This window comes from Miscanthus floridulus, chromosome 1 (genome assembly GCF_019320115.1).
Source record: "Miscanthus floridulus cultivar M001 chromosome 1, ASM1932011v1, whole genome shotgun sequence".
NCBI lineage: Eukaryota > Viridiplantae > Streptophyta > Magnoliopsida > Poales > Poaceae > Miscanthus > Miscanthus floridulus.
In genome coordinates, this window is record NC_089580.1 from 27066334 (window position 1) to 27086305 (window position 19972).

General features: G+C 43.1%; 2 protein-coding genes across 5 annotated transcripts; one reads left to right on the forward strand and one right to left on the reverse strand.

Moving 5' to 3' along the window:
- Window positions 1-4649: 4649 nt before the first annotated feature.
- Window positions 4650-7831, forward strand: LOC136467624 (UDP-glucose 6-dehydrogenase 5). Its single transcript, XM_066466420.1, has 2 exons — window positions 4650-4794; window positions 6033-7831. The coding sequence occupies exon 2, from the start codon at window positions 6054-6056 to the stop codon at window positions 7494-7496; it is 1443 nt and encodes a 480-aa protein (XP_066322517.1). The 5' UTR covers window positions 4650-4794; window positions 6033-6053; the 3' UTR covers window positions 7497-7831.
- A 4406-nt stretch (window positions 7832-12237) lies between these two features.
- On the reverse strand, window positions 12238-17082 carry LOC136467716 (probable WRKY transcription factor 57). Of its 4 annotated transcripts, XR_010761652.1 has the most exons (5): window positions 16588-17082; window positions 15375-15533; window positions 14427-14942; window positions 12707-12792; window positions 12238-12610 (listed from the first exon to the last, which is right to left on the reverse strand). XR_010761652.1 is itself a non-coding variant. In XM_066466620.1 (4 exons), exons 1-3 carry the CDS (start codon window positions 16893-16895, stop codon window positions 14444-14446), a joined length of 966 nt encoding a protein of 321 aa, XP_066322717.1. In that variant the 5' UTR covers window positions 16896-17082; the 3' UTR covers window positions 12241-12627; window positions 14427-14443. The 4 variants fall into 4 exon arrangements, 2 of the variants coding, with proteins under 2 accessions (XP_066322717.1, XP_066322653.1); XM_066466620.1 differs by lacking the exon at window positions 12707-12792 and having other exon boundaries at window positions 12241-12627; XM_066466556.1 differs by lacking the exon at window positions 12707-12792 and having other exon boundaries at window positions 12242-12610.
- Between the last annotated feature and the right edge of the window lie 2890 nt (window positions 17083-19972).

The window sequence follows — 19972 nt, forward strand, 5'->3', positions numbered from 1 at the left end:
CTCGACCACTATTAAAAGTTAAAGGTAGGCATAATGATATGTACCACCACGTAAACCATGTAAACATGTATATATTAGGATACATGTTTATTTTAATAGCTTATCAAGTGAAAAATATTCCTTAACAAACTATACAATAATGGCACCAAAAAATTCACTTTAAGTTATATTAATACTCCATGATAATATATTTTCAAGTTGTTATCTTAAATAACTTTATACATTTTGACAAAAAGTGTTTCATATCAATATGAGCCATTTAATTTTAAGCGATATATATTTTGTAAAACAATAGTACTACACATATAATTATTTGATATAACAAAATAACATATTGAGTGTTGTGGTGCAAGCTGAGATGACTATTCATGCGCTATTGTAAGATACAATAAGCAATAGATTTGCAACTTAACATGTGGATAAAAAATTATAACAAATAGATAAAAATTTGAAAGCTTTATATGGACTCACGTTGTTAAGAAATGGATGCAACAAGATCTTGTATAAGTATATAACTTAAGCTAAATATATGTCACACTCAAAAGCAATAGATTTGCAACTTAACATGTGGATAAAAAATGATAACAAATACATAAAAAATTGCAAGCTAAAATATAGACTCACGAAGTAAAAAAAAGGATGCAACAAGATCTTATATAAGTATATAACTTAAGCTAAATACATGTCACACTAAAAAGGATAAATCTAAGAAATTCTAACTAGAGGTGCCTGATGGAGCGTTCACGCTAATCTTCATGAGACCCGCTAGGGAAAAAGATAAATATTTCTTACTCTCACGAAAACAATAAGTTATGGCCTTTAATTCGGTAGACTATAATAATAATAGTCATTGAATCTATTTTATTTTCTAAATGGAGGTGGGATGAGGCTGAGGAATGGATGAGTAACTACCACTTCTGTCCTTTAAGATTTCATTAGAGTAAATAGTCATTGTAAAGCTTAGATTAATACCTTCTTGATATTAGCACCGCTACCCCATCCTATATCTCAATTTCAAGCTCTAGCATTGATCTTATGCGACGCGATGCAAGTTATAAATGATTATTTATGCCATCATAGTACTTAAGAGTGTAATTTATGACCGAAAATTATTATTTGTAGGAAGTACAAAAGGAGAGTTCATAATAGATATTATAAGCGCAAGAATTTCAACTTCATTTGAGAAAATTTTGTAGGAATTAATAAGATTAAAATTAAAAATTAAAAAATTAGGTTCATTATGTCATATAAGACATGGGCTACAACAAGAGTCATTATAGTTTAAGCTAAGCTGTTGCGGTTTCAACTAAATGCACATTAAAGTTACACAAACATTTAGTTAAAGATAAGTTTATCACAATTGGATAGGGGCTATAGAGTATCTCCTGTTGTATTAGAGAATAAAAAAACACTAACTAATGTTGATTCCCGCACCGGTTGATGGACTAGTATGGATAATTGTGATGCCATGGTGGTGTTTTTTGCCTATAATGTTTATGAATTTGAGGGCCACTTCAATTTATTACAACTAGGAGAGGTGAAGGAGGAACCGGTGGAAGCTATAAATCAAATCATGGCCCAGACACCTTTTTATATCCCATTTGATAGACCTTTTAAAGAGTAGTTGGTAGATCTATTGGCAGACCTATTTAGGTTTCCACTGCTAGCTCTCGCCCATGGAGTAAGCACCAAAATCGATCATGCAATTACTTCAAACTAAGCACAAGTTTCATATTGACGTTCCTTTTTGTGTATCAAAAAATGAAAAAAAAAATATGTCCTTTAAAAAACATGTGAAATATACTCGTAAGCATCTTACGTTAATGCATTGGATATAAGTACATAACGGAACTAATGCACTCGAAATGTTTGATTCCTCCACATGTAAAGAGCAGGCTAGAAATTTCACTAAGATTACGACAGAGAAGATCTATAGATCTTGTATGTGATGACTCTAAAAAAAGTGTTTGCGGTGTTCAAGATCCTTTTGCCAAATATCTTTGTTAAAACTGCACGCAACAAAAAGAAAATGACGCTCTAAAAAAAGGCAAGTGACATTATACGTGGTAGTTACTCCTCTGTTCTCTCCGTTTAGCCCGTAAATACTGAATGAAACCAGATCAAATCTGGAGGAGAAACTGCGAAAGCCGGCTGAAGTTGACGTCGCTCCGATCCCCTATCAGGCCATCACATCAAGCAACCGGTAATGCAGAGATCTCACTTCTTCCCTCCTCGCTCGCTTGCTGCCCCGATCCGTACTCGTCGTCGCTCCCTCGTGCGCCCCTGCCTGTGGGTGGTTGCCATGGCCTGATTGCGGTTCACGGTCTCGCGTGAGAGCCACTCAAAATCGAATCACCAGCTTTCCTTGGGTTGGTTGGTTGCCTCCGTGGCGGTTGCAACCGATTTCGGATGGGGGGCGCGATGCCGTCGTGATGGTACTGGCCGTGGCCAGGCGGGTCTGCGTGCCTTTTCCTCCGCTTCACTCCATTGTCGGCGAATTCCTGCGTAAACTATAGTTGGCGTTTGGCGAGGAGCTCAGAGCTGCGATGCAGATCTGGTGTTCGTTGAAATGTCTCTCTGGGATGCTCTTCGCATTTCCTGTTGTTGGTGTGATCGCTGCTGCTGATGTTGGGTTTTTTTTAAAAAAATTATGATCTGTTTAGTTTGTTGTCTTGTGTTTTGTTAATGACGATGTCCTAGGTCTTGGGGAAAGTGACGTGTATAATGCAAATTATTTTTTTATAAAATAGAAAATGTTTTAAATTTATTTAGCTAATATTTTTGGCCTTGTGAGATGTGTATTAGTAGGAGTACCTTGATAGCACATATGTGCCGACTTGTACTAGGTAGAATTTAAGTACGTATCAGTTAAGCGAGAAAACAGGGGCATTTGTTGACTTGGTAGCTTCAACATGTGCCGATCCATGACTTATAACTGTGGAAATTGTTGAAGTTTCTCACTAGAGTCTTTTCGTAAACGGTAGCTTAATGAAGAAAAGAAAGGTGGAGTCTTTGTCAGTCTATTGCTAGCATTAATCAAATGACAGTGACTGCAGGCTAAGAAAGTTCTCCCTTTTCCTGCTTAGGCCCTGTTTAGTTTCCAAAAATTTTCAACCTAAAGTGTCATATCGATTCTTGCGGCACATACATGGAGTACTAAATGTAGACAAAAAAAAAAACAAATTACACAGTTCTCGGCAAAATCGCGAGACGAATCTTTTAAGCCTAATTAGTCCATGAAAAGCCTTAAGTGCTACAGTAACCCACATGTGCTAATGACCGATTAATTAGTATCATTAGATTCGTCTCGCAGTTTACTGATGGGTTCTGTAATTTGTTTTTTTATTAGTATCCAAAAACCCCTCCCGACATCCTTCCGACACATCGATATGACATCCAAAAATTTTCATTTCGCGAACTAAACACACCCTTATTTTTTCCTTTAAAATTTTTCTTTTAACTTTTAAGTACATGGCATCAACGCTGGAGTTTCCTTTCAGTAGATCCGGCCTCTGTTTCTTAATCAGCAAACAAAAACACACGTTTTGTTTGGTGGAGAGTAATCACTGGTAGAAGCATCAGCATCAGCTTCCTGGATCTGACTGTGTCCAGGCTATGAAAATTTCTACTGCCTGGGCTCCGTTGTTCCGGCCTGCATTTCTCACATCTCTGTCACCGATGCTGTAACTTTTGCGTCCTCGATTGGTTCAGAGCCCAATTATTCGTTTGCTGCCTGTAGTTGACCGTGGATTAAATTACATCAACTCTTAGGTTATTCTTCAGACCATGTTCATTGACTTGCTTCCAGTTCATGGGCTACACATGTACGCACCCATCTTGCTGCCTGACCTTACCACTCTCTCTGTGCACTGAACAGAGAGAAGAGCCAGGTCTGATCAGAGAGTAATCAGACTGCTCAGTTACACCAAAACTGCTCAATCAGCAACTGATGATATTACGGATGGTATCTTACACTGTGTCACTGACATGGTACTTTTTATACCACTCACATCATAATGATGGTAAATATGTAAATAATCCAAGCTATATCAGCACCTTTTGTTTATGCGCTTGATGGTGCTTGAGAATAATTTTCTTTTTCTGTGAGGAGGAGGTTGAGGGCATAGAAGGCAATGGTTAGGTGGAGTGTCATGGACTCATGTGAGAGCCTTTTTGATTGATTAAGGCCGTGTTTAGTTGAACGGAATCGGCGCCGCCCGAATCCATGTAGCGACACTGTAGCAACAGTGTCATTTTGTTTTTATTTGGTAATAATTGTCCAATTATTGACTAATTAGGCTTAAAACGTTCGTCTCGTAAAGTACAACCAAACTGTGTAATTAGTTTTTGATTTCGTCAATATTTAGTACTCCATATATGTACCGTAAGTTTGATGTGACGGAGAATCTTCTTTTTGCATAGTGATAAAGTTTGGATTTTGGGTGATCTAAACATGGCCTATGCAAGTTTGGTGGCAGTGGCATGCATGAGCAGCACTCGTCGTCTCCTCAGTTGCTTTTGGTTTCTGACCAGCCTTGACGCGGGTACTACTTTTTTTTTTCTACGGGACACGGCACGGTTATTTTTTGAAGCCGAGGGGTAGTAGATCTGATTCAGTGGGTTTGCGGGGCGGGGTATTTAAGGACTCGTGGCCTCGCCTCTCCTCTGCACACACACAAAGCGAGCGTCTCTCTTCTCCCACGCGTCGCGCCAAGGAAGAGAGAGATCGCCGCTCCTCTTCTCTTCGTCGCTGGTGCGGGTGCCCGAGATCTTGCTGCAGTTCATCGAGATCTGGTGAGACTCGCGCCCTGATCCCACGCTGTTACTTCGATTTTTTTCCTTTCTGATGGGTCCCCCGCCTGATCATGCTAGTTGAGGACCGTGATTTCATTCTGCGGCTAGTTTGTTCCTCGGCTTCGTTCTGCTGCAAGCGGTTGTCTCCTCGAGTTCGTTCTCTGAGGAAGACGCTGACTTCAGATCTGGAAGTTTCGTGGTTTGGATCTGATAGGAGTTACGGTTACGCGTTGTAGTGGCTGAAGAGGATTTGCGCCCCTAAATTCTGTTTCCTTTGCTCCCCTATTGGATCAGAGTTTCAGATCTTTCTGGCTGATCGCAGTTTTAAACGCCGTGTCGGTGCTCATATACATGTAAATTCATTTTATAATTTTGGCGGTCATGGATCTGTATCCTGCCCTTCACTCTGTTTAGGTGGTGTTTGTGTCAGGTAACGGTAGTGCACTTAGGCCTTGTTTAGTTGGACCAAGTTTGCATCTCCAAAATTTATACAGTGTAAGATTCTCCGTCACATCATATCACATCAAATCTTTGGACACATATGTAGAGTATTAAATGTTGACGAAATCAAAAACTAATTACACAGTTTGGTTGTACTTTACGATACGAACGTTTTGAGCCTAATTAGTCAACGATTGGACAATTATTACCAAATAAAAACAAAACGACACTGTTGCTACAGTATTTCGGGCGGCGCAAATTCTGGCAACTAAACGACACTTTAATGGGATTGGGATCACAGGTGTCTGGTGGTGTAATGGTGTTTACTTAATTTGTCTGGTTCGTCTAAGGAAAGGTTTTAGAAACCATTAATTTCAGATGTATTCGGTGGTGAAGAGGGGCCAACCCAATCTTGATCAGCACAAAAACCTGAGATGTGTTGTGCCTGCTTTAACAAACATGAGATCTGAATGCGTCCTAACAGTTCAACCAAAAACAAACCTTTTTTGATGTGGTTTGACCTGGTAGGTAGATGTTGCCAATTGCTATACCTAGTATATCCGAACTCCTATTTATTCAGTTCACTTAAGTAACCTTCTCAGAACATGTTTAGCTATGCTCTGTTATTTCAGTCGTGCACTAGTAGTCTAGTGTTCAGGATCTGGTGCTTTTGCTTGTGAATCCTGATTGTTTCTGTTAACTTGGGAAACTTGGTTGACATGTCTCATCTGTGAGATACTCTCAGGGTATGTGCTCTATTTTACAATCCACTAATGAAGCACCTTTTGCAATTACAGGTCACAGATCTATCTGACAAGATGGTGAAGATCTGCTGCATCGGTGCTGGCTATGTCGGTGGCCCGACCATGGCCGTCATTGCCCTCAAGTGCCCAGACATTGAGGTGGTGGTTGTTGACATCTCCAAGCCCCGCATTGAGGCCTGGAACAGCGACACCCTCCCGATCTACGAGCCTGGTCTCGATGATGTTGTGAAGCAGTGCAGGGGCAAGAACCTCTTCTTCAGCACTGATGTTGAGAAGCACGTCGCTGAGGCTGACATTATCTTCGTCTCGGTGAACACCCCCACCAAGACCCGTGGGCTTGGAGCTGGCAAGGCTGCTGACCTCACCTACTGGGAGAGTGCTGCTCGTATGATCGCTGATGTCTCCAAGTCTGACAAGATTGTTGTTGAGAAGTCCACTGTCCCTGTTAAGACCGCTGAGGCTATTGAGAAGATCTTGACCCACAACAGCAAGGGCATCAACTACCAGATCCTTTCAAACCCAGAGTTCCTTGCGGAGGGCACTGCTATTGAGGACCTGTTCAAGCCTGACAGAGTGCTCATCGGTGGCCGGGAGACCCCTGAGGGCAGGAAGGCCGTCCAGGCTCTCAAGGATGTGTATGCTCACTGGGTTCCCGAGGACAGGATCCTCACCACCAACCTGTGGTCTGCTGAGCTCTCCAAGCTCGCTGCCAACGCGTTCTTGGCACAGAGGATCTCCTCTGTGAACGCCATCTCTGCCCTCTGCGAAGCCACAGGTGCCAATGTGTCTGAGGTGGCTTACGCTGTGGGCAAGGACACCAGGATTGGCCCCAAGTTCCTGAACGCCAGTGTTGGGTTCGGTGGCTCTTGCTTCCAGAAGGACATCCTGAACTTGGTGTACATCTGCGAGTGCAATGGCCTGCCCGAGGTGGCCAACTACTGGAAGCAGGTGATCAAGATCAACGACTACCAGAAGAGCCGGTTCGTCAACCGCGTCGTGTCCTCCATGTTCAACACCGTCTCCGGCAAGAAGATCGCCGTTCTCGGCTTCGCCTTCAAGAAGGACACCGGTGACACCAGGGAGACCCCGGCCATTGACGTCTGCAAGGGCCTGTTGGGTGACAAGGCTCAGATCAGCATCTACGACCCCCAGGTGACGGAGGACCAGATCCAGCGGGACCTGGCCATGAACAAGTTCGACTGGGATCACCCGATGCACCTGCAGCCAACGAGCCCCACGGCCGTGAAGCAGGTGAGCTGCGTGTGGGACGCGTACGAGGCCACCAAGGGTGCCCACGGGCTGTGCATCCTGACCGAGTGGGACGAGTTCAAGACCCTGGACTACCAGAAGATCTTCGACAACATGCAGAAGCCTGCCTTCGTCTTCGACGGCCGCAACATCGTCGACCCCGAGAAGCTGAGGGAGATCGGCTTCATCGTCTACTCCATCGGCAAGCCGCTCGACGCCTGGCTTAAGGACATGCCCGCGGTCGCTTAATTCCCCCTCCCTCATCCGAGGAGCTCCATGGGTTGGATTCGGGGAAGGAAGAGGAACTTGTTGACCATTCTTTATTACAGTTTGTTTTTGCAGGCTACGCTACGATTTTCTCTCGTGTCAGGCATAAAAGTAAAAGTTGGACGGCGCTGCTAGTATCCCCTGTTTGGTGTATTTCATGTTGGAGGACGTCTTGTAGATGTAAAAATCCTCAGGCACTTGTGCTCTGCTTGAGGAAATTTCCTTGTACGGTTGTACCCTGGACCTGCTATAGCCGGTTGATTCTTCAATTGTATTCCTAGAAGTTATACGATCGATGTTTCTTTTTTGCAGAATAACACTACTTGTCTCACGTTTCATCCTTTATCTTTCTACAAAGAAGTTTCATCCTTTATCTTTCCACAAATAATGTTAGTACCCTAGCGCAGTAAAAATGCGCTGTGAACGAAATGCCTGCAGGTAGATTAAGGCACTAGTAGTAGTAGCGCATAGTGCATTCTCTTCTATGATAAAGGTGTAATCTCTGTTTTCCTTTCACATCAACGATGAACGATTCACGTGTATTTGGTTTCCTACCTGCCTGAGCTTGGCTGCGTACCAAAATTTGGCTTAAAGAGATTTTTTTTTCACTATGTCACATTGTTCTGGTAAAAGTTGGACAAGCCCCGTTCACCAATTTGATGACCCTAATTGTAACATGCCAGTTTTTACTTGGCTACAACGTGCTTAGTAGGTGACTGTGACCTTACAGCCCCATGATCACCATTCAGATGTCACATGCATTACCTCTAAAACCAATGGACGCCCGTCCTCGTGTCAGGTAATCACTACAACTCTACAAGCATCGGATTTGTGAGTAAATAATCACAAGGTGCAATGCAGCCCTGCAGCAATGAATTTGGCTCCCCATTTTCATAAACATTTTCACCGGCCTCACCAAAGTTCACGGATTTTGCTGGTGCTATTGACGACGCGGCTCGTGCTGGTGAATGACTTGTCCTCCTTCCTGTTTTTATACCATTGGCCTATGGTCCTGCTCTTAGAGCAAGGCTAATAATACAGCCGGCTGCTGGCTGTATGAATTCTTGCAGCCTACTTTTTAGCTCATCTATATAATAGTTACATCTTTACCATTAATATATGACTCACTTGTCTCTCTCATAGAGTTTTTTTTTCTTGTGTCCAAGCCAACTGTACCACTTCTCCTCTCTCTCCTTCCCTCTCTCCTCCACCTCAGTATTCAGTCTGCTTACAGCTCCTTATTATACTTGCTCTTATGGCTTGCTTACCGTTTGGAATAGAGAGATTTGGAATAGAGGGAGTATTGGAAAAAAAATTACTGTGGAATTTAGTTTACAACTCAGTTTTATGTGCATGAAGGCACCGGCAAGGAAAAAGAAACTACTCTCCACCAAACTGAAAACCTCTCCTAACCGATAACAAGTTAGAAACACCCAGGAAGGTGCAGCGTCGTCCTCATCTCCATTCTCTAGGTTAATCTTTAGATTGTTTAGAAGTTCTTCCGTCTTCTCCAAACTGAAAACATACACCAGCAGTCAAGAAAATAGTCAGGGTGTTGTCATGGTTTCCTGCTGGTGACAGCGAATCTGTCTCCAGATCTTGAATACTTGTTCGGATCTTATCCCAATTTAATTTAAACTCTCTCTCAACCAGCACCCTTGTGTGGCATTGGAGGACAAGATGAAGGGTGTCCCATACATGGACAAGGCACATCCATTGATGATGCTGAAAGGCGACAACTGCATTGTTTGTGTGATCCATGCTGCGGCGGATCCAACAGTGGGGCTAGCAGAGCCAGAGGGTGGCCTCGAGAATCGTACCAACTCTGGTCCTAGGCAATGACGCTCCTCTCCATTTTATGCGAAAGAGGAGGAAGAAAAATAGAGAGCAAGAAGGGAAGGAAAAAGAGCCCCTCATGATATCTGGCTACCTCCACCTACGATAAAATTTTCTGGTTACACCTTTGTATTTATTTTTGCAATAGAAGGATTTAAACAATGTCACTTGAGAGTATATTAGGATGGCACTTTGTAGAAGAACTTTTACTGTCATGAAGTTGTAACATTTTTTTACTGAGCGGGGAAATATGTAGATCTACGGAAATTTTGTTGTAGCTTCAGTAGAAAATCATTCTAGCTTTGAAAGAAAATTGTCGTTATAGCTTTTCATGGAAAATGTTTTAGTTTCAGAAATCACAAGAAAATATTCTTAGTTCCGACCTAATCCGCTTGACGCAACCCAACGTCCGTGCAACTTCAAAGGCCGGCGGTGCGCCTTCTCGCGTGAAGAATCCAAAGAACAGAGAGAGGAGCCGAAGCGCACGGGTAACGCCGCACCGGCCCGTTTAGCGACCGAATTCGCACGGTGGGCGTCTGGGCGAGTGACGATTCGGCCCGGCTGCAGCCTGCTGGTGTAACGTGGGGAACAGCCGGATCCTCCGAGGACATGAGCCCGTGCCATGCCGGTGCCGCCGTGTCAGTGGCAATGTTTTAAATCACCCGCTATAGCTGTCGCTATAGCCCGCTATAGTCTTTTAAGGTAGAGTGCCGCTATTTGTGTTCATGTACAATTTAGCCGCTATATCCTGTTATAGCCTTATTTAGTTCCGCTATTAGCCGATTTAAAGATACACCCTTAAGCACCTTAGCCCGCAATTTAAAACCAGCTGCAGACGCTGAGTCGACGACCGGGCATATCCATCCGACCGGCGACCGGCATGCGATGTGTGCCACTACACTACGCTTTATGCGCCGACGAGTACAAGTACGAAGATACACATTGGTCGTGAAAAGTGGAGCGGCACATGCATGTATCTATTGTTTATTGCAAGTCAGCGGTTGAAATGTATCTTTTCATTATTTTGTAATTATATAATACTACTATTAGATATTGCTCTTTGCTCCATAGAAAATGTCATTCTCACTTTACAAGAAGTTAAACATTTTTAATTTTGACTATATATAAATATTAGTATTTTATACATAACTAGTGTCATTAGATAGACAATTAAATATTATTTTCAGAAATAAAATTATTTAGATATATAAATACTCTGTATTATTAATATAATTAAATTTAAGAAAGCTTGGCCAAGTGCATCACAAATAACTCTTATGTGAGATGGAGGAAGTATATAAGGAATATTCCATCCATTCCAAAATATCTATCGTTCTCACTTTCCAAAAAATAACTTTGATTAATTATATATAAAAATTATTAATATTTATTATACATAATTAATATTATTACATAAATCTTTAAATTTATTTTTATAATAAACTTATTTAGAGATATAAATATTGTACTTATTTTTTACAAATATAATCAAACTTATGTCACGGGACATAGGGAGTGTAATGGACTACACAAGCAGTCAAGCAGGTCAGGTCAAGCGAGCGAGCCAAGTGGCGCACGAACGGCGACCAGCACTTGAGCACGGCACATATATACCTTCACCAGTGCCCGCGTCAGTCGCGGCCGGAGACGGCAGGGGGTGGACAGTGGAGCAGCTAGCTGCTTTCCGCGAACTTTCCCACCGACGCGTAGTTCCGTTCCCGACGACACACGACTGACACCCGTCGCTTCATTCGTCCACCTCCGGTTCACACGGCGGCGCGTACACTTTTTTTTCTTGGCAGAAGCCAGCCGGCGAGCACCACCACCGAAAAACAACCATCACGATCCATCAACACGACGGGCACGATCGAGAAGCATAATATAATGGCGTAGCGCCACCGCCGTTGCCGCAGACGAAGCGCAAGCTAGGATACGATGGCGAGGTCTCCTCGCGAAAGAGGATACGGCGAGGTCGGCGCGTGCAATGGGCCAAATTCGCCCGCGTCCTTTTCTGTAGGACGGGCCAGGCTACTAAAGGCGCCGCCCGGCCCGGGCCTCCCTCTGCATCTAGGCTATCTGCATCCATGCATGTGAACTCGGGGACACCTCACGTAGCAGTGGCAGTAGCAGTCGAAGCAGATGGAGATGCATGGCCGAGCGAAAGGGGACATTCCATCCACACCAAATTAATTCCAAGTAGGGTTCGTTACATTACAGAGGATATACATATAAAGTTAGCAGGAGTAGATATGCAGCATGTTCGGCAGGCCGTAAATGATTGTAGATTATTTACTGCTGGTTGGGTTGGTGTGAGAGAAAAATACTGTTCTGGCTGGAAATTTACGATCGTTTACGACCAGGCGAACAGGCTGATGGTTGGCATATGCATGGTGTGAAAGAGCCACTTTATCCATCTATATTCTAGGGAAAGTAATAAAGTCTGAGCCATGACTTATCAGCCAACGAACAATATTTTTCTCTGACACCAAACTAGCCAACAGTACTTTTAGCCATGGCTTATAAGTCAAATCAGTCCAAACGAACAGGAGTAATTAGTCCAAACTAGCCAACGTTTATTTCTCCATTAAATCCAATTCCAGTGTTGAAGTTGTAGTAGGTACAGCAGTAATTAGAAAAACATACGTGCATAGGCATTAGGCAGATATCTACACAAGCCACGTAGAAATTCATTCGTTTAAAAAACAAATAAATGCACACTACTCCCTCTGTTCCAATTTATAGATTGTTTTAGCTTTTCTAGATACACTCCATCTGTTCCTTTTTATTATGTATATATATCAAGGTGAATATCAAAGAATATATACATAGAAAAGCTAATACGACTTATAATTTGGGACATAGGGCGGTCATCATGCCCGTCGGTTTCCAAAAAAAAATTATTGAAGAGCTTGCTTAATTATGCCATTGACCATATATAAGTGCCATGTAATAGCCAGATATAAGTTAATTTGGCATAAAAATCTGCCATGAGAAGTAAAAGTACGGTTATACATCCACCTGCAGGTCCAATGGAGAGTGCCATTGACCATAAGCAAATCTGGATAAATGAGCTGAGTATATATACATACTGATGATCTCTAGCTATAAGATCGATGGTCAACATGCATCATCTGGTAAATAGATAGATAAATTTAACTACTGATGAATCCAGCAGGAGAAAACCCTAGCTAGCTGTTTGGTCACTTGATCTGCCTTCCTGGTAGTGCCGACCTCCGAGAGGTGACTTCAGATAGATGCGTCTGAAAAATGTAAGAATCTGAGTTACGTTAGATCAGATCGACTCCACACAGGCCAAGTCAAGTCACTTTACATGCTGAAGAACAAAATGGTCCTACATGTGCACAAGTATGAACGCAAAACACACATCTTTCCTTTCTGATATACTATAGGGCGATCGGTGTTTATGGCCCCGTTTGCTTCGCTGAAAAAAATAAGTTGAAACATTGTTCCGGCTGATTTATTGTGAGAGAAAAGCATTGTTCCGGCTAAAAAAACAAGCTGAAAAATACGTATTATAAGAGAAGCGAACAGAGCCTATAACGATTTTATAGAGGATTATATTCCAACCAACCAAGTAGTTGAAAGGAATATATATATGGCGTTACTTATGTATGCGCACTGCATTTTGCATTCCCCTAATGTGTTATGTGTGTGCTACGTAAAAGTAATCTGTTGCCCTCTCTGTAACATGTAAGGGCAGGCGCCTAAAGGCTCTCCTGCCGCACTGTAGTCACAGCAGGGGCAGGTGCCAAAGTCAGCCCTGCTGTCACATCTAGTCACTGTAACAGCATGGCAGTCAGACATGTTTGTGCACTAGGATTAGATGTGTAGAGTTGTATATATAGTTTCTCACTGCAACTCAGTAAAGAGAACGAGTTCAATTTTGTCATCTCCTCTGCAGAGCTCTGACCAACGCTGGTGCTTGTGTTGTGTGTGTGCTCTATTCTCACTCTCTTCTTCTACCTCTAGCTATAGTGTGTGATCGAAAACGCTGGGGAGTGGTCGGCTCACCCGTTCCGAAGATCAGGGCCAACATGCTAGTAGTTACTAGCTTTCAGCCACATGAACATGGGAGAGGGAACTGACAAGTCAAAGCTAGCCGGGGCAACTGGAAATGCAATAGAAAAATAATAAAAAAGGTACAGAGAAAATAACTTGTATAGAAATCTAAACTTGGGCCTTGTTTAGATTACCTCAAAATTCTAAGTTTTTTTACTCTCTCTCCATCATATCAATTTTTGGACGTATGTATGAAGCATTAAATATAGGTAAAAAAAAATAACTAATTACACAGTTTGGTTGTAAATTACAAGACGAATCTTTTGAGCCTAGTTAGTCCATGATCGGACAAAGTTTATCAAATACAAACGAAACGTGCTACAGTATCCAGATTGCAAAAATTTGCAATCTAAACAAGGCCTTGGGAGTATCACATGTATGCATGCATATGCTCGATCTGTACTTGTACACATGTGCTTTAAGTCTGCCAACTACTCTAGTACTTGTGCACTACAGTTTAATTATAATGTCCTTGAAAAAGATTCTAATCCATTGAGTCCCCTCATAGTTACATGTGTACTAGCAGACATGAATACGTCCGCATATATATGTATATGTGTCGCACCATGCATGAAGTGCCAATTGCTCCTACAACGTAGAACGTACTACGTACACACCAATATGCCAGCTTATATCTCTTGCCGTGCATTTTCTCCATGAATCAATTACAAGGTAGGCATCCAGCTATACATATTATAATGCAACCACCAGGGAATTACTGCCTAGCTACTGATGGTATGAATATGGATTTTATTGTAAATCTGGGTAATGTACAAACAAAATTAGTATCTCGCTACGTATACTTTCATTAAAATAAAGGTTACATAAATTAAAGTTGAGGTTAGCTACTAAGGATATATAGCAAATATTAGTTACTAGAAGGAAAGCACACAATAACAACAAACTAAGTTATGCCACTTCAGCTAAATAGGAATCTCGGCCGAAATAAGATGCCATGAAGAAAACTAAAACAACATGAAACTTTTAAGTATATACCATGCATATTGGCTTCATCATGGCGTTCCATGCCTTACACCATGGGGCACCATATCGTCCAGTAGCCCCGCCTTCTCAACAGAAATGGCCGGAGGCACCGATGATGGCGTTGACGGCGACTGCGCCATGGACACCCTCGAGCTGTAGCTAGTGCTAGCCCGCCGCAGCTCGTCGCCGTCGTTAACATGCTGATGAAAAGATGTAGTCGTCGCCGAGGTAACGACGGTCTCTGAGGACGGGGAGCTCAGTGGGTGCAACGGCGGCAAGCTGTAGAGCTGCCGCGCTGGGATGAACGACGACGGCGAAGAAGACATTTGCTCCGCTAGCGCAACGGCCGCCGGGCTATGGTAACGCGCCGCGGCTGCGCCTCCGCCGGCGGCGCCGCCGCGATGGAATGGGCCAATGTGGTGGCAGTGCTGGCCCTCGTAGGTGGTGATGACCACGGAGGGATCGTTGGAGGACCGTTCCACGCGCTTCTTCACCGTGCATTTGCTGTTGGTGCATCTGTAGTAACTCCTGCTCAAGAAATTTAACCCAATTATATTTGACTCTCGTGTGTTAGTTATATTTAATTGCATGCCGTGATGCAAAAAAATACATATGTTCATGTATGCGTTAAAAGTATTATGTAGATTTCCTAACTTCATATTCTTGGTAAAATTAAAGTCATGGTATGTAGCGAACTAGCAAAACCACAAACAGCAGGGAGTCATTTTAATTTAGCATGAACAAATGAGTGATTTGCATGTTGAAAGAAGAATTGAAACACAATGCAGTAGCATTTGGATGAGAGAGGAAAACAGTGAAAAACAAGGTAAAGCCATGTTGCGTATATACGTATGTGTGCACATAAAATTAACTAGACAAGACAATGCAAGACGTAGCTATCAAGTACTCTAGCAGTGTGGCACAGTCAAGTTCATCTATAAAGCTGGCAATGCAATCAACCTTGGGAAAGGGCTGTTCTTGACAGCTTTCTGGCCATACTTCCTCCATCTGTAGCCGTCCTCGAGGTGATCGATCTCGCTCTTGGTCATGAACGCGAACCGCGGCTGCCGCGGCCGTTTCTGCCCCTTCTTCGCCGTCGCCGCCGCCGGCTTCCTACCCCTGCATACGCAAATCCAACAACCAGCTGTATCAGATGACTTTTATGTTTTTTTTCTTCAAAAAAAATACTAAAACTGCTAATGAAAATGTACTAGTATAATACTAAGCATGTAGGCGTACTCCTACGTATAAATAAGCATGTCTGGCGGCAGTTCATAGTGATAGTGGGCAGATCTATGAGCAGCTATGACAGGAACAGATCCATGCCTGCAAGCAGTTAATGCTGCGTAGGCTGGAGTGCAAGATTCAATGCGCACTGGACTGGGCAAAGGTAGGTAAGACAAGGAAATTGGTCGGCCGATCAAGGCAGGACCAGGACCAGGACCAGGACTAGCGGACCGGACGCTCCCCGGCCCACCGGATGCCGCTCGCCGCCAACGTTGCTGATGACAGCATGCAGATCAGCGAGGAAAAAAGTGGGAGCGAGCTGGAATGCAGAAACACACACAACCCCACCCACCCATCCATCGCCGCTAGAACATAGACACATAGACATACATGATACATGTATATCATGTATGCACACTTTTCCCTTTTCTTCGATGAACAACTTTCTATCCATTAGTTTGACCACATGCAACTTTGAAATGAAACCGTACGTTTGGATCTATTTGACACCAAGAAGCACAAGCACAAACGGCATCCCAACAAAAAAAAATTAAATAATCTCGTGCATATGCATACGAACACGTGAACAGTATACGAAAATACCGACCGACGATAATCTACGGAAATGCAGCATACGGGGTATATATTAAAAAAGGGGGGAGTAGATAGACGAGGAAAAAACGAAGGAAACCGCGTGAAACTCGGAACAATCCGCGCACGCAAATCGCGGATCTGCGTGGACATGCCGCCGGTATTGGACGAGATTGCCCCTCCCGACCCGGGCGCGCGGTGCACCCTAGTAGAAACGCGTTGCGGAGCCTCGCTTTCGTGCGGTGCTCCGAAATTACAGCCCTGCCACTCGCCGGCGAGCCAAGCCAAGCGCCGGCCAAGTGTCGGCGTCTATGCTACCTTAGGTGCGGAAGCTACCGCGCATGCATGCACTTACGCTGCCTCGGCGGCCGGCGCCGCCTTCCGATCGTCGCCGTCGCCGTCCCCGCTCGAGCTCGACGACGCGCCGGCGTCGCCCGACCTGGCGGGCGCCGGGTCCTCCGACCGCTCCATGGACAGCTGCGACGGCAGCGGTGCTGCTGCCTCGGGCAGATCCAGCACCGGGAGCTCCCCGCCGGCTAGCAGGCCGCCCGGCCAACCGAGCTCCGCGAAAACGGACGAGTACTCCGTGAAGGCGTCGGCGGCGCCACCGAACGGCCAGTCGGCGCCGACGTCCTCCGATCTGTCGCCGGCGGCGCCGGCCATGGGCAGCCCCCGGCCGATGCGATCCTCCGATCTAGCTCGCTCGCTAGCTGCGGCGGCGCGATCGGTCGAGTACTCTGTCACTTGTCGCTCTGGCTTGGATAGCAAGCTCGCTAGGGTCCTGACTCCTGAGCGAGGGTTTGCGCTTTGCTTGTGCTCTCGTGCCTTTGTAGCGGAGCGGCGTGCTGCTGCTGCTGCTGGGGAGTGGTGGATTTTTAGTGTGGTGCCGCGCGCCGCGTTGTTTTATTCGGGTCGGACGCGGGATAGCGTAATTAATTTATTAATTAACGAGGCGTCGCTGTCGAGATTTTTATCGGCGTTCGGGGCAGACGCGTCGGAGGTATTTTTGGAACTTTCTCGCGGTCACGGTCGCGTCTTCAGTGGGTGAGGGGCAAAACTGACATTTACAGTCAGAGAACTCTTCCAACGGAAGGACTTCCGAGGGAACGAAGGCTGTCCTGCGCAGTTAGAGCTAGAAATATTAAATTTTTGGCTGGGAAGATAAGTAAGAAAAAGGAAAAAAAACACTAACTATTGAGGGTCTGTTTAGTTCCCAAAAATTTTCACCCCAAAGTGTCACATCGAATCTTGCGGCACATGCATGGAGTACTAAATGTAGACGAAAAAAAATTAATTGCACAGTTGGGTGAGAAATCGCGAGACGAAACTTTCGAACCTAATTAGTCTATAATTAGATACTAATTGCCAAATACAAACGAACGTGCTGCAGTAGCCAAAACCAAAAAATTTCGTCATCTAAACGCGGCCTGAGTGACCGTTTGGGTAATTTTAAGTCAACCCTTTTAAACTCTAATCACATTGCTTTTTTATGCATTGAATTTGGATTTTGAGAATGGTAGAAATAAATATATCTCAAAATGTGGCTTCACAAAACTATATTCTTGATTTATTTCAAAAACATTTCCTAACAAAACGAACTAGTTAAAGCTGTGTCTTTGGGCGACCATCCTAAAGTCTCATATATTTTTTATGAGCAGTAGTGGAAGGAAACAGTAGATAGAAAAATACATTGACGGTACTCCCTCTATTCTAAAAGGCACTAAAATACAAGATATCTTAGAAATTTTAGAATATATTATGTGGTGAGCCAAATGACACATATAACTATTTCTAGTTACCATATTTGATTAGTAATAGAAATTAATATGGTAGATATAAATTGAGTTGAAAGATTAGTTCACTTAGAACTTCTTATAATCTAGGACAAATTTTGAACGTTTGGATACCTTATATTTTAGAAACTTCCTTCGACATAAAAACCAAAGGAAAACCACTCTATTTTGTCTTAAGTTAAATCATTTTAATTTAAATTTTAATATAGTTTGCAAAGAATTGTAAGAGCACTTATGACACTAAATCAGTATAGTATCAAAATACTATATTGCTACTTATAAGTATCATGAATATTAATATTTTTTAATTTGGTCAAATTTAAGATTGATTACTTACTAGTTATGACATAGTAGAGTGACTTCTGTTTGAGAAAACAGCAGCAGGAAATTTGGCTTATATTGATGCTTATGTTGATTTATTATGAGATGAAAATACTATTTATTGGCTGAAAAGTACTACTGTGTTGCAGAACAGGTCTTAATAATAGTGGCTTAATATTTTTTTGTTAGCAAGGTAGAGTGTGGTGTGTGGATCGGATGTTTAAAGAATGCATGCGTATGCGTATCCATGCTTTGACCAAGTCGCTTACGCGAGGTTGGACATAATTAAATAAGCTCGGGGTATTACGTAGTACACATTAGCTGTGCTCCATGGTCCGGGTGTTTAATCCAGTGAGGTGCGTCGAGAGGATGTTGTATGGGGTGTTTAGATACTAATAAAAAAATAAATTATATAATCCATCAGTACTCCATGAAATAGATTTTTAAGGCTAATTAATCTATCATTAGCACATGTTTACTGTAGCACCGCATTGTCAAATCATAGACTAATTAGACTTAAAAGATTCGTCTCACAAATTAGTCACAAACTATGTAATTAGTTTCTTAATTAATCTATATTTAATACTCTATGTATATGTCTGAACATTTAACGGGACAACTAAGGGCGTGTTTAGATCCAAAATTTTTTGGGTTTTGGGTACTGTAGCACTTTCGTTTTTATTTGGCAATTAGTGTATAATTATGGACTAATTAGGTTCGAAAGTTTCGTCTCGTGATTTCTCACCTAACTGTGCAATTAGTTTTTTTTCGTCTACATTTAGTACTCCATGCATGTGCCGCAAGATTCGATATGACGGGTACTGCGCAAAAATTTTTGGTTTTTGGATGAAACTAAACGGGGCCTAAAAAATTTAGGAGCAACCACCTTACACCGTGTGTGAACTGAAAGGCTCATTATGGCCCACAGCGAGCTTTCAGCTGTAAACACGCCGTCTAGCTTCACACTAGTACATCGAAGTCCACCTTGAAAAGGAGAAAATGAACTGCTGGTGAAAAGACACTCTGAAAAATAAATTAAATTATGAAAATAATGGTTCCTTTCCCATATAAGATTCGTTTGGATGTCATCGGATTCACCTCAATTCATATGTATTATGATGAATCGAGGTGAAATTTAGTTTCAGTTCCACTCTAATTCACTCCAACACACGTGGATTAATCCATACCCGACTTCATTCAATCAAGGCCTACCAGAGCTTCGAGATAACAAGCATATACCGTGCCATGTTGCCCAGCCGGGTTTAAGAACGAATCATTCACGTTCAGACTCGTGGAATAATTCAATTTCTGATGGGAGTCATGGGTTTCATAAGCAAAATGGTATCGTCACAAGGAATTTTATACTTTTCTTTCTCTCGGTACGCAGGCTAATCTGGCGCCACATGATGAAGTGATGAGGGAAAGCATCTCCTATATAACACAAACAGCGCTAAGACGTTGGTCGATCCACCTACCTATGTCTTCCACTCTTCCTTTTTGCTTGCGCAAGGATGCTGACTCTGGCCATGCTTTATTTTGGCCCGTGTCTAATTTTCCTCCTCAGCCAAAACGACTTACAATTTAAAATGAAAGGAATATCTCACAAAAGTCATGTATTTAGAAAAG

Excerpts from the sequence above, each read along its gene's own strand:
- LOC136467624 (XM_066466420.1), top strand. The coding sequence starts at position 6,054 with ATGGTGAAGATCTGCTGCATCGGTGCTGGCTATGTCGGTGGCCCGACC.
- LOC136467716 (XM_066466620.1), bottom strand. The coding sequence starts at position 16,895 with ATGGCCGGCGCCGCCGGCGACAGATCGGAGGACGTCGGCGCCGACTGG. Across the intron at positions 15,534-16,587 it reads GCGCCGGCCGCCGAGGCAGC|GGGTAGGAAGCCGGCGGCGG; the intron begins GTAAGTGCATGC and ends TTGCGTATGCAG. Across the intron at positions 14,943-15,374 it reads AAGAACAGCCCTTTCCCAAG|GAGTTACTACAGATGCACCA; the intron begins GTTGATTGCATT and ends TTTCTTGAGCAG.